At 55.0% G+C, this 13156-nt stretch overlaps 5 protein-coding genes across 5 annotated transcripts; 3 read left to right on the forward strand and 2 right to left on the reverse strand.

The window, feature by feature from the left end:
* Positions 1–436: 436 nt before the first annotated feature.
* Positions 437–1492, forward strand: VTN49DRAFT_1591 (uncharacterized protein; the record flags this gene model as incomplete). Its single annotated transcript, XM_069409222.1, has 2 exons — positions 437–924; positions 988–1492. The coding sequence occupies 2 exons, from the start codon at positions 437–439 to the stop codon at positions 1490–1492; spliced, it is 993 nt and encodes a 330-aa protein (XP_069270630.1).
* A 711-nt stretch (positions 1493–2203) lies between these two features.
* On the forward strand, positions 2204–3339 carry VTN49DRAFT_1592 (uncharacterized protein; the record flags this gene model as incomplete). The annotated part of the gene is made up of 4 exons (XM_069409223.1): positions 2204–2359; positions 2429–2484; positions 2537–2677; positions 2751–3339. The coding sequence occupies 4 exons, from the start codon at positions 2204–2206 to the stop codon at positions 3337–3339; spliced, it is 942 nt and encodes a 313-aa protein (XP_069270631.1).
* Positions 3340–3606: 267 nt separating this feature from the next.
* VTN49DRAFT_1593 (uncharacterized protein) lies at positions 3607–8037 on the reverse strand (the record flags this gene model as incomplete). The annotated part of the gene is made up of 1 exon (XM_069409224.1): positions 3607–8037. The coding sequence occupies one exon, from the start codon at positions 8035–8037 to the stop codon at positions 3607–3609; it is 4431 nt and encodes a 1476-aa protein (XP_069270632.1).
* Positions 8038–9062: 1025 nt separating this feature from the next.
* On the forward strand, positions 9063–9389 carry VTN49DRAFT_1594 (uncharacterized protein; the record flags this gene model as incomplete). Its single annotated transcript, XM_069409225.1, has 1 exon — positions 9063–9389. The coding sequence occupies one exon, from the start codon at positions 9063–9065 to the stop codon at positions 9387–9389; it is 327 nt and encodes a 108-aa protein (XP_069270633.1).
* Positions 9390–10117: 728 nt separating this feature from the next.
* On the reverse strand, positions 10118–13156 carry VTN49DRAFT_1595 (uncharacterized protein; the record flags this gene model as incomplete). The annotated part of the gene is made up of 2 exons (XM_069409226.1): positions 10118–13036; positions 13121–13156. The coding sequence occupies 2 exons, from the start codon at positions 13154–13156 to the stop codon at positions 10118–10120; spliced, it is 2955 nt and encodes a 984-aa protein (XP_069270634.1).

Raw genomic sequence — 13156 nt, forward strand, 5'->3', positions numbered from 1 at the left:
CCTCGAGTCTGGAATGGCGGTCTCTGGCTCGTGGACGTTCGTGTGAATTAGCCTAAATTGACGGGGGAGACCATTGGGGGAAGACCGACGGTAAGTAAAGCGATGTACCATTGCCGACGTCTTCAGAGAGATGAAAGTTGACAATTGAAGACTTCGATCTCATCTTGAGCCTCAGTATGGCATACAGAGGATACAAAACTAACATCTTTGCGAGGTAAGGATAAACTCTATGTTTTCTTGAACATGAATGGAAGATCACTCCGGCTATATACTCCGGACAGAGAGACATCTTCGTTATTAACCGCGGGGTAGGTGGCATGCCCCTCTCGCAACATGTGCCGTCGTGTCCAACAAGACATTATAAGCGGTAGTCTTGTGGTTGTGAGACCACAACACGACAAATTCAGATCCAAGACTACCACCATAAAGAGAGACGATGGCGACGTCCAATCCTGCTTTCACCTTCCTGCCCCTCGGGGCCATCATCCAGGAATTCATCGTCGATGGCCATAACATTGTCCAAGGGTTCAAAACTCAGGAGGACTATGTCAAATACAACAGTCCCTTCTTTGGCGCGACCATCGGCCGCGTCGCCAACCGGGTGAAGGACGCCAAACTCCCCATCAATGGAAAGATCTACGACCTAGTCACCAACGAAGGCACCACCTCCCTCCATGGTGGGGCCCAAGGTTGGGACAAGCGCATTTTCGAAGGTCCGACGCCGGTCAACCGCAATGGCACGGAGGCGGTTTTGTTCAAGTATCTGAGCAAGGACGGTGAAGAGGGTTATCCCGGCACCGTCGAGATTCGAGTGTGGTATGCAGCCAAAGAGGAGGACGGCAAGAAGGTGTTGGACATTGAGTATGAGGTTGAATTGGTCGGGGACGAGGCTTCGGAGACCGCTGTGAACGTGACCAATCACTCGTAAGTACAACCTAGGATGCTATATATCATTCAGGGGCATCTAGTCTGAACGGATATGATTAGCTACTACAACCTCTCGGGAGCCCCTACGATTGAGGGCACCATCGCACGTCTCTACACGGACAAACACCTGCCGCTCGACGAGAAATCCATCCCGCTCGGGCACATCGACACCCTCCCGAACGTCAAGGTGGACGAGCCATTCGTCCTCGGCCGTCCCGAAAGGGACTATGACCATTGTCTGGTCGTCGAAACTGACCCGAGCAAGATCCCGCTTGATACTCGTCCCGGCCCGTTGAGGAAGCTGGCATCCTTCACGCACCCTGACACCTCCCTGAACCTCGAAGTGTACAGCACCGAGCCGGCCTTCCAGTTCTACACGGGTAAATGGATCGATGTGCCAGAGGTGAACGGCGTCCCCGCACGGGGTAAAGGTGCGGGGTTCTGCGTTGAGCCCAGCCGTTATGTGAATGCGCCAAACGTGCCTGAGTGGAAGCACACGACGACGCTCAAGAAAGGAGAAGTGTGGGGATCACGAACTGTGCTCAAGGCATGGAAGGGCAATTAGAACACTGTCTTCCATGTTTCATCTGGAACTCGAGCAACACGAGCACAGCCCCTGTTGTCCTCCTCCCATTGCAATCCAATCTGACGTGAAGAAAAGAGGCAGCCTAGCCATACAGTACCCGATCCGTATTGTACGTAACTTCGTAACATTACTTTACAGGTTTTTTAAACGTCATGACCGCATCGGCGAACATATCTTCCGTAATCCGTTTGACGGTTCGACTGTGACCGGAGAAAAAAATGGAAATATCGGCCTTCGGAACTCGGAACTTCAGTTGAGCCGATAGGCATCTGACCTTTTTTTGTCGACTTTTCGAGAACCGTCATGGAATGCATGTCTGCAGATCACTCCTTTAGTCCTCGATCGACCGTTCGACCATCGACACAAGGAGAGCGGGAGCCCGAATCCACCCGGCAGTCGGTAGTTCGGCACAAGGGACCCGACAGAAGGAATTCGGGTTGATCAACCCGAATTCCACTGTGGTTCCTTTCAGAGGGATTTTCCCCCGCCTCCCAACCGTGTGGGACAAGTTTTGTGCCGAATCCCGAGTTTGCCCTGCCACGAGGGTTTTTTTCCCTTGGAGTCGATGATTCTGGGACTATTTTTGTTTCTGAGTGGTTTCCTGAACAAGAAACGCATAACCCTTCCAAGACTTCTCTACAAGGAAAAGAACATCCCCGAGGCAAGAGTGGATTGTCAGGTCCCGTCCAAATGGCTTCCCAGCATGGCGATCTAGCCCACCTGCTGCCCCTCAATTACAAGCGGCAGATCAGCGCATGGCTCGAGGAGGATTGTCCGAGCTTTGATTATGGCGGGTTCGTCGTGGGTGAATCACCAGGCACGGCCAAATTACTGGGGAAGAGTCAGGTAAATCCCCCCATACGGCGGAGAGACGTGGATGGGGCGGCGGGAGCTAACTATTCATTTCCCCTGCAGGGTGTTGTCGCCGGCGTCCCTTTCTTCAACGAGGTATTTTCGCAGCTTGGCTGCACGTGAGTTTCTTGGCCCGCGGAAATTCATTCACCAAGTCTTAACATGTTTCAGGGTCGAATGGCATGTCGGAGAAGGAGAGACCATCACGCCGATCAAGCACTGCGCGACCGTTCGTGGCCCGGTGCGCAAGATTCTCCTCGGTGAGCGCGTGGCGTTGAACATCCTCGCGCGTTGCTCGGGGATTGCGACAAAGTCCGCCGCCTTTCCCCATGTAGTCCTTTCTCTGATTCCTCCTTGGCTAATACGGGTAAAATCGAAAATGTAGAACGTCATCACTCGTCACTGCCCTCCGCTCGCATGGCTGGAATGGTACCCTCGCCGGCACCCGCAAGACTACGCCGGGGTTCCGCCTCGTCGAGAAGTACGGGATCCTTGTCGGCGGCGCAGATCCGCATCGCCATGACCTGAGCCATATGACGATGCTCAAGGACAACCACATCTGGGCCTGCGCGAACAACGCTGCCAACTCGTCTTCTTCCTCCGCGGTTGATAGTATTGCGTCCGCTATCCCCACGGCCGTTGCCGCCGCCCGCGCGGCAGGGGGCTTCTCCACGAAGGTGGAGGTCGAGGTGCGGAGCCTCGAGGAGGCCAACGCCGCCATCGCCGCGGGCGCCGATGTCATTATGCTCGATAACTTCACCGCGGAGCAGGTCCGGGACGCCGCGCGGCAGCTCAAGGCCGAGTGGGCGGAGAAGGGAAAGCCCCCGGGGACGTTCCTCATTGAGGTCAGTGGTGGGTTGAACGAGGGGAATGCCGCGCAGTTTGCGTGCCCGGACGTAGATATCCTCTCGACGAGCTCGATTCATCAGGGAACGGGCATTGTGGATTTTTCGTTGAAGGTTGACCTGCAATGACCACCTTCTCCGAAATCCCTTGATAAATGATTCATATACACGGGCCTGCTCGTGGATCGACTGTACATAGTACGAATTCCGATGATGAAGAATCGGATGATTGGATTCAAAACAATGCAATGCAATGCATGTACACTCACTCACTCAATCCCTCACGATTCCAAAACAACTCCGGTATAAACAGAAAACATCAACGCCGAATCACGCCCTCCCATCATGAACCGCTTTTTACGAAAGGCACATGCAACAAACCAGTAAACAAAAGCTTTAAACCTCAATATCAACCGTAATCCCTTCCTCATACTCCGATTCATCTGTAGAAATATTCCCTGAACTGCCAGATTCGCTCCGCTGGTCCGTTGTTGCCCTTTCAACAACCGCACGCCTTCGGGCCTGTCGGCCGGATGATGAAGTTGTATTATTATCTTTTGAGCGGTGATGACGACTGTTGTTCTTCTTCTCCTCTGCTTCTCGTCGCATGCGCTCCCTTTCTAGCTCCGCACGCAGTTGCTCATTCTCCGCATCACGCTCCTGGAGTCTCCGACGGGCGCCATTGCGGTCCGCCATGCGCGCTTCGCGCTCCGACTTGAGCCGTGCTTCGAGCTCGCGGAGCCGTTCGAGCCAGATTTGTTCGTTGGCGGTGGGTTGGCTGTTGGGCTGGTTGATGCTGCTGATGCTTGCGCGTGGGGAGTGCACGGGCTGCGGGATGCTGGATTGCCTGGCGTGCTTACGCTGGACCAACGATGTTGGCTGTCCCTGACCGCCCGGCGACGCTGGGTCGCCTGAATTCAGAGCATGATTCGTGCCTGAATTCGACCGAGAGTGGCCAGCGCCGGACCGCATCAGGTTGAGTTCTGCCTTGAGCAGGCGATTTTCGCCCCGCAGTTTGGCGATCTCGGGCGATGCTCCTGCTGCGCGCTGCTGGCTGCGGAGGTTGCGCACCGCTTCCTCCAGCCGGTCCAGTCGCCGCATCCGCGTCTCGAGCTTGTGCTCGAGCGTTTGGTATTCTTTGTTCAGGCTGTTCTCGACCGTCTTGATCCGCGTCTTGAACCCGCTAATCACGCCCTCAATTGTCTTGACGGCCAGAAGCAGGTTTCGACTGAATCCCGGCCAGAACAGAATGTTCCCAATCACTTCCACGCTCGGCAAGTTGCCGTTAATCAGACTGTTGGAATGCGCCCAGTCCGGCCCACACAGCGCAGAAAGTCGCTTCCACAGCGTCAAGAATAATGTATTGCGCTCGTTCAGCTGGTCGCGGAGTTGCTGCTCCACAGTCGCGAAACGCCGTCGTTCCTGGCTGTGCTTGTTCTCCAAATCGGTGATCCGCGAGTTGTTTGCCGACAGTGTCCTCGATGCCTGTTGCTGGGACTTGAGCGCCTGCTCGAACGAGTGCTTGTCTGCCCGTCGCGCTTGCCGCTCCCTATCGAGCAATTCCGACAGCTTTCGCGACTCCAGCCCGTGGCTCTCCAGCAGCGCCTCGCGGCTTTGCAGAAGCGTCTCCTTTTCGTCCAGCTTTGCTCGGGTGCTCTCGAGCTCCAGCGATGTCCGCTCGAGCTCCTTCTGCAGCTTGGTGATCGACGCCAACATGCTCGACCGCGTGCCGTTCAGATCGCCAAGGGCCTCTCGCAGTCCATTCTCCAGCTCCATGAGCCGATCCTTCCAATTCTTCGCCTCCGTTTCCCGTTGCGCCAGTGCCTTCTTCAGCTTGCGAATCTCCTCCTTCGCCATTGACACTTCCTGGTTCAGCTCGTTCATGACGCGCTGCACCTTCTGTTCGCCTTCGGTGGCCACGAGTTCGCGTTGCTGCCGTTCTTCGGCCAGGCGGTTCTCTAATTCGCGAACGTGCTCCCGCTCGATTTGCAGACCGACTTGGGTGTTCTTCAGCTCTGACTCGAGATCGCTGATCCGAATCTTATCGGCATCTTGTTCCTCGCGGAGGAAGGAAATCTCGTTCTGACTCGACTCTAATTGCACGGTCAATCGCTGCACCTTGTTATTGGCTTCAAACAGGCTCTTCTCGAGCGATGCAATCTCCCTGTTCGCATCGTCAAGTTCCTGTTGCACAGCCTTGTATTTGCGCAGGTTGGTCTGTGCATCTTCTTCTAATCGGTTGATGCCTTCACTAGCAGACCGCAGTTCCGCCTGAAGGGCCCTGAGGTTCTCTGCTTGCTGGCGTTGTTCCGCCTCTAGTCGCTGGCATTCTGCAATCTTCTGATCGAGCTCGTCGCCCAAAGCATCGATCTCCTCCTGCGCCTCGGCTTTGAGTTCTTGCAACGCGGCTTCGCGCTCTTCTGCGTACTGCAAAGCCTGATCCCGCTCATGTTGCAGAGCTTGGATTTCCTCTTCAGCTTGATCTACATCGGCCTGATAGGCCTTATCCAGTTCCTCGAGTTCAGCAATGCATTCCTCCAGTTGTGCACGGATGCCCTGATTCTCCAGCTTCAACGACGAGACCTGATCACGCAGCTCGCCGTTGCGGATCTCCAGGGTCTCTCGCTCCGTGTCGCTCGCTCGGGATGCCCTGGTGCCGTCACTTGCGCGAGACGACGACCGACCGTGAGCTCGAGAAGCAGAACGCTCAAAGATGCTGTCCCCAGTAACGGAGCGACCGCCACCTTCGCCGCGCCGCTGCAACTTGAGGTCTTCAATCTCTTGGTAGAGACGCTCCTTTTCACGGTTCCGAGAAGTGAGCATCGACGTTTGCGCGCTAACCTCTCTCCGCAGTTCCGCATTCTCTTTTCGGAGCAGTTCCAGCTCGACCAATGTCGCACTGTTGGAGCTGTGCGCTGCGATGCGATGGTCATCAGCGCTTGTAGGATACGACACCATGGAGTCCTTGCGACCCGCTCCTCGCCCATACCTGACTGGGTCCGACAGGGCAGAGGCCGCATCAACCTTCAGGCGCAGAATCTCATCGCGCAATCGCCGGTTCTCCTCCTCCGCTTGCTCTCGCGCAGCAGTTTCTGCATCGAGCATGTCCTTCCACATGTCCCGCTCCTCGCGCGCACCACTGTCGGATCCAATCTGCCGGCCGTCTCCCAGAGCCTTGACGATCTCTGCGAGCCTCCTCTTTTCCGTTTCTCGAACGATACTCTCTGACCGCAGGCGCTCAATTTCAGCCTCGTAAGACTCGACACGTTCTCGCAGGAAGTTAAGTTCCTCTTCGAGCTCCTCATGAGCCTTGTCTGCATCGGCTGCTGATTCGCCATCCGATTGTCGATCCTTCAGCTGACTCTCCAGCTTCTTGATCTTCCGTTTCAGGTTCTGATTCTCCTTTTGCAATTTCAGCTTGTCCGATTTGAGCTCCACGTTTTCGGATATCATCTCCTTGATGCCTTCCTCGGATCGTTTGTTCAGCGCCTCATTGAGGAAATGAATCCTCATTTTCAGGTCGAAATTCTCCTTTGACAGCCGATCAATCGTGCTACTTTGCTCTTTCAGAGTCATACTTTTTCCAATCCGGCTAAATCCAGGCGTCGGCAGGCCATCCCGTTTCTCTGGTGAAAAACTGCGAGAAAACTTCTCATGAAATTGTCGCGCGAATGTTCCGGGAGGCTCGGTGTTTTGGTCATGCGATCCGCCAGCCGTGCCGGGAGGCGCAGCATCCTCCTGGCCCCTTTTAGGTGTCGACGGATTGTTGTCTTGGTTCTCCTTCTTGGGTGATGGGCTGCCAGCATCTTCCTCGTCCAAGGTCTGCAGGCCGCCATCAGTCGTGCCGCTGACAACTCGTTTATCCAGGACATTTTCCTCGCTATAGCCGGATACCCCCGAGGCTACACTTCCCAGACTAATGGACCTAACCAGTGGCTTTCTAGATGATGATGATGGATTGGCAGGTACTGCGCCGCCTGACTGCAGGGCAAAGTCTGCGCCGACAGTCGCCTCAGTCCCATCGGAGGTTGTGCTTGCTTGGGATGAGGTCGAAAATCGATACGATGATTGACGACTGGTCAAGTACTTTGGCCGTATTCTTCTACGTTCGGAAGTGGCCGAGGTCCTGGAGCGGTTATCGTCGTTATCGTCCGCAATACTAGCCGCATCCTTTTCGCTGCTCGATTTCACACTCCTGTCGTCTGGCGCTAGATGATGCCTGCTCGGTCTCGGGGTCATTCCGTCATCATAGCCATGGCGATTCTCGTTCGATGGGGAGGCAGAGCGGGAGACATTCTCAGCGACAGCGGAAGTGTCGTCGTAATATTGGTCGTGGTGCTCAATGGACGTCTCAACATCGCCCTCCTCGTTCTGCACCGTGACCTTTGGTAGACTCAAGACAGACTCCTCGGGACGATCTTGGGAATCCCCTTCCATACTGTACGGGTCGTCCGTGCGCGGCTTAGGCACCCCAACGAGATACGTATCATCTGCGCCTGCCCCGGGCCCAACAGGAACCTGAATCGCTGATGGCTCCGGAACAAAGCTCGATTCCATATCCATCAATTTCCTGCGCATTTCCTTTTCCTTTTCCTCGAGGACCACCGTCTGGTTGACCGGGCGGTCCGTGTAGTCGGCGGCGTCGCTCGTTGGCGGAGGGAAACTGCTATCTTCAAGCGCTTCGCGTCCATGCTTCGGAATTGGTGGCAATGAAGCGAGAGAATCCTCTTGTTCGCGCGTATCAGGCGACCCGGCCCGAGGCGGGTCATGTGAAGACAATGGAGGTGACGACGGCGGAGCGCGATCGCTGGGCTCCGGCGTGGCCATCGCGCCGGAAGACGACGTCTTTGAAGACGCCGACTATGGCAAAACGCTCTAGAAAAATCAACAAGCGCGGTCGATGTTCCTCTGAAGCGACGAGAGGCCTTGTTTCGCGGTTTGTTTGGGCGCTGGCCTCCGTTGTTTGGGGATCCCGTTTCCATGATGGTTTCTCCACTACCGCTAGATCAGATCAGGTTAGTCTCCCATTGGTGGGTCCGTTCGTATACTAAACCATATCAGGAAGGACTTCCTGACCCCTCTGGGTGGCTCGCGTGGAGAATCTGCACACCCCTAACTTCCCAGTGATAAATGCACACCTCGGTCCATCTTGAGCTTATGAGCGACCAAATTTTCGGTCATTAGGTTAATTGAATCCACTCCTCGTCTGTTGATACTGAATTTTCAGCAATCTAAAACTAGTCAACCAATTGCATAGATTCCCATGTGGCTGAAAGATAATGTACCTCGGATGGCGATTGGATAACCTATTCTCCTGAACGCAAGTATGAATGAAGGAATGGAAGATTTGGCAGAGGCTGGAATGCCAGATAAGGATACAAACCAGAGCCCAGCCCTTAAAGTAATTGCATCATTTCGTCTACATAGCCTGCCATTCCCGTACTAGTCCTTTGGTAATCTTCCGGACCCGTAACACTTGAGCAACATGCCGATGCGCCATTGTTTCGGTCCGTGTCAAGGGCCCCAGCCAGGCAGCAATAGATCGAGATCCGGCAGGATATCAAAAATGAAAATTTGAATCTCGTCGGCCAAAGCCGCCGGAATACCGGAACTTACCGAATTGGCCATGCAGAGCAATATCCTAGACGAGGTCTGCAAGGTCATGATTCTCACTATCGCACTTGCTTGAAGTTGGGTCGAGACTAGTACCCAACAAATAGGCCGTGATCCCTGAGAGCTTCGGCTTGTGCAATGGGCGTTGTTGTGATTGCATCTGTGGTGATACCCATGAATGTCAGTGACCGCTTCTTGATTAGCGACAATGGCTCCATGAATCTTATCAATCGGAACGGATGCGGCGCTGTCGCTTCATCATCGGCGGCGAGAGGTCGGAACGGAGGGTTAAGGTCGGGCTGGCTTTTCAGTCGCGGAAAACGCCGCAAAAAATTTCCTCATTGGCCGCCTTGCTAACATCGTTGTTCAAGCTGTCTTCGCCCCAGCTTCCGTTCGATATCCTCAGGAAAGAACTTCAGGTTCGGGGCGCTGCGCCAGTCGGTAAAGCAGGTCAACGCCCTTGTCTGCAGCGGTTCACCAGTGGAAAGGTGCAAGGAGTGGTCGGAGAGCCGGTCCACACCAGCGATGTGCCGTCCTTTACCGGGTCTAAGAAATCGGTGGGATAGTTGAGCATGCTGAGTGACATTTGTGACCTAGAACGCATTCACCCATGGCTTCAACTTCGTCTTGGGCGTGTTTGTCGTGGCCGGTCAACCACGACACCTCGTTCGTTGGCGAAGATGGATCAGTTTACATTGACGATCTTACGACCCAGCCAAATTTCATGCAAGAATCTGCGTACCAGATTGTATCCGTCGGCGTTCCTCCAAACGCAAGGGTTATTCCGATCAGCCCCATTATCGACCCAGTTGCGAGTTGCACGAGGTTTAGGCGAGACTTCGCAATTTTGATCGAGGGTCTCCTAAGAGTCGATTTAAACGCCTTTTGGCGGTTCCTAGGTACTGTCATGGAACGAGACGATTTGAGCTTCCTACTTGAGTGAGCTATATGCAAGAAAGCTTGGCAGATTAATAATTAAGACAGCAATTCGAACGGAATTGGCAGCAATCCAAGAGATCAAAGCTGATGGATTTCTGGCCCGGTACCTGGTGGGTTGTGACAGTCTGGAGCTCAAGGATGAATAGATTATTGGCTGAAGATGGAGCTTCGATGGATGACCACTATTAGTGTCGATGAACTTTTTAGGTACATGCCTGAAGGTAAATGATGACTGCCGGGCTGCCGGCTGGCTTGATCACAAACTATCCAATGTGAATATCTAAAATACAAGAAAGGGTATATACAAGTGATAGACACAAAAGATAGAATTGTGGGAGATGCAGTATTAAGGAGTCTATAGCTTGAAGATGGGCACGACGCCGGACCATTCTCCGCGTGCCCTTTCCTCCCAATACCCGTCCTTGCCCGTCTTCAACTTCCAGATGACCTCTCCGTCGGCGGCAGCATTGCTAGACGGGTGAAGGTCGCTCAGTTTGGCGAACCAACGTGGCTTGTAGGTAATGCCCTTCTCTTCCATCTCCCGACGGCGTTCGCGCTGCTTTTCTTCCAGCCGCGCCTTGAGCTCTTCGGCCGCGTCTAGGTTTCCCTCTTCGAGCGCGCGTTGGTCCGGACGGAGACGCGAGTCAGTCGGCGGCAGCTTGTTGGCTTCGATAGGCGTCAGCTCGTTCAGTGTGGCCGCGAACACGGGGAAGCCGTAGCGCTTGGTCGCTTGGTCCACCAACGAGCCAACCGACCAGATAGTCTTGTTGGTCACGCTGCCGTGTTCCGTCAGCTGCAGTGAGTTAGTCCACGTGCCGGCCAGACCCAGTGGCAGGGGGTGACCGTGGATGTCAAAGGCCTTCACGGTCACCTCCTCACTGCGACCTGAGAACATTCCGCCGGCCTTGAATGTGGCGACGCTCTTCTGTCCCGTCGTTTCGTTGACGACCACCATCTCTCCCACTGGCTCGACATACTTTTCGCCCGCGATGATGTTGCGAAGGAACGATGTGGCCACGCTCCAGCTAAAGTGGTCACCACTGGTATGTAGCGTCAATCGCATCTTGCCCTCGGTCACGATCTCAGCCGATTTCCCCCAGAACTTCTGAGTTGGCATGGGAGACTGCGCCAAACTCCAGTCTTTGCTGTCTGCCTGGTACGCCAGCTGCACTGGTCTGTGCGAGACTTTTTCCGCGATCATTCGGAACCCCCGATCCTCACGGATCAGTTCGAAGGTCTCTCCCAAAAGAGGGTTAAATGGCTTCCTGATCGCTCGCTCTTTGACGCGGTTCGCCGAGAGACCGGACAATGCAAAGGCTGTTACATAGATCAGCCGCTCCACCGCGTCGGTCGCACTGGCAGCCTTGTCCAAGAGAGTCGAGTACTCAAGACACTCAGCCGCACGCTGGAGGAGTGACAGAGGCTCGTTTGCCGTCACCGGCATGGAGATCGTAGACAGATCTTTACCAACATTCTTGCGGAGAAATCCGATCAGGCTCGGGGGTGGCATAACCGGTGCTGCAACTGTCGTCCGCCGCTCTACCCTGCTCAGCGGTAGCGGACTCATAGACTTCGGTTTTGAAGGGAATAGCAACGACGAGTTGTCCAGACGTAAACCTTTTCGGGTATAGTCGCTCGCGTTGTCGTCTTCACTGCCAATAGACAACACGTCATCCTCTGCCGTCTCTGCATCTCGTCTCCCGCTGGCCTCATCATCTGAGTCATGTTGAATAGTGAGCAGGCCGCTCGGAGCATCCTCGGCATCGAAGAACTCCTGTGACGCATCAGACTCCATGCTACGTCGCGACTCGGTAGCAGAAAGTGGCGGATGGCGACGAAGCTTGCTCTCTGCAATCAACGCGGAGAACTCGTTGACTACGACGTCCAGATCGCGAAGCACTGCCATGAGATGTTCGTGGATATCGTCCTCATGATCGTGGTGGCTGATGATACTACGGGGTTTCCTGTCATTCCCGCCGATCGAGGCCGCATCGCTGGTTGGACTCGCTGATACCGGCGGACCCAGTTTGTCCGGTTGGGTGCGTTGTTTAGCGCCCGTGTTGCTACTAAATTTGCGCTTCCAGAACGAGCGGCGCTGGGCACCGTCGAAGTACTCCTCACCATTACCTGGGTGTTCCGAGGGGCTGGGCGCCGGGCTTGGAGACCGTCGTCGGTCTGGCACGGACAGCGGAATTGAAGTGGTACTAAAGTACTTGGGATCGGTGTCCTTGGCCAATCGGCGCACCGCGTCTCGGGTGCCAGACACCTTGCTCACCAAGTTCTCGATCTGCTCCCATTCCCGCTCCTCGGCTGGGTTCGTCATGTACCGTTGGGTCGTCGACGGAACCTGCAGAAGCGGTGATGGAGGTACTTTATCTTCATTACTTTGCTTTGACGCTTTCTCAAGCGCCTCTTTCCACAACTGGAAATCTTGGTCATTGTTTGCCCGAAGATGCCAAACCTCGGCTCCCGAGTCAATAGAAATCTCGCGCGTCGCCGCATTTGTGGCGACCGCAGCTAACTGTAAAGGAATCGCCCCACGCAATGCCGAAGAGTTGCGGTCATGGTAGTACGACAACGTCGATGATGTGAAATCGAGCGAGAAAAACCGCCGGGCCCAACCTTGGTGCCGCTTGCGTCGTCGCTTCTGTAGAACGCCGGTGTGAACCATCGCAGAAAGGCCGTTCGCCGAGGTTGAGCTCCCGGGTCGCTTCAGTTTGGCACTCGACGTTGCACGACTCCGTCCCCCTTTCAGCGAATCAGTCGAGCCATTGGCCATCACGTTCAAACTCGGCGGCGCGGGCTTGCCCGCACCTCCAGCCTGGTTGGTTCCTGCCAGGGCTTGAGAGTGATGTATCTGATTCGCGGACTTGGGCGGCATGGCTGTCGGGTAGGTCATCAATACGAGGGTCGCTGTCTTGGAGGTCGTCTTGGAGAACGTGTTATCGAACACCAAGGCATAATTTCCCCCCTCGTTGGTCGGCACATCGTATGTGCCTTGAAATACCTTGTCGGCCTCGCATCTTCCCACCCACTGAATCGGCTTCAGGCCAATGCTCCGCAGCTTCTCAATGACGGCAGAACTCTGCGGCAGCTGCTCGGAATCGGTGCTGTGCGTGTCCGACGATGCAGCGGGAGGGTTGGAGGAGCCGGAGGCGGTCGTCAGCTGGCCCGGGTGCTTGAAGAGGCCGAAATTCAGCGACTTCTTATGGGGTTGCAGGTTCCAGGAGATGGTGTGATCGCCTTTAACGTTGATCCACCGAACGAGGTAGGACTAAGGGATGAGCCAGGGAGGTCAGTATGCCTTTTTTTGCTTGACTTGACAGCACAATTTCTGCAACCCGAAGAACGCCCATACTTTGCTGTGAATCTCGAGCTCTTCCATTCCCGCCAT

Source organism: Thermomyces lanuginosus, assembly GCF_041956635.1.
Source record: "Thermomyces lanuginosus strain ATCC 200065 unplaced genomic scaffold VTN49scaffold_22, whole genome shotgun sequence".
NCBI lineage: Eukaryota > Fungi > Ascomycota > Eurotiomycetes > Eurotiales > Trichocomaceae > Thermomyces > Thermomyces lanuginosus.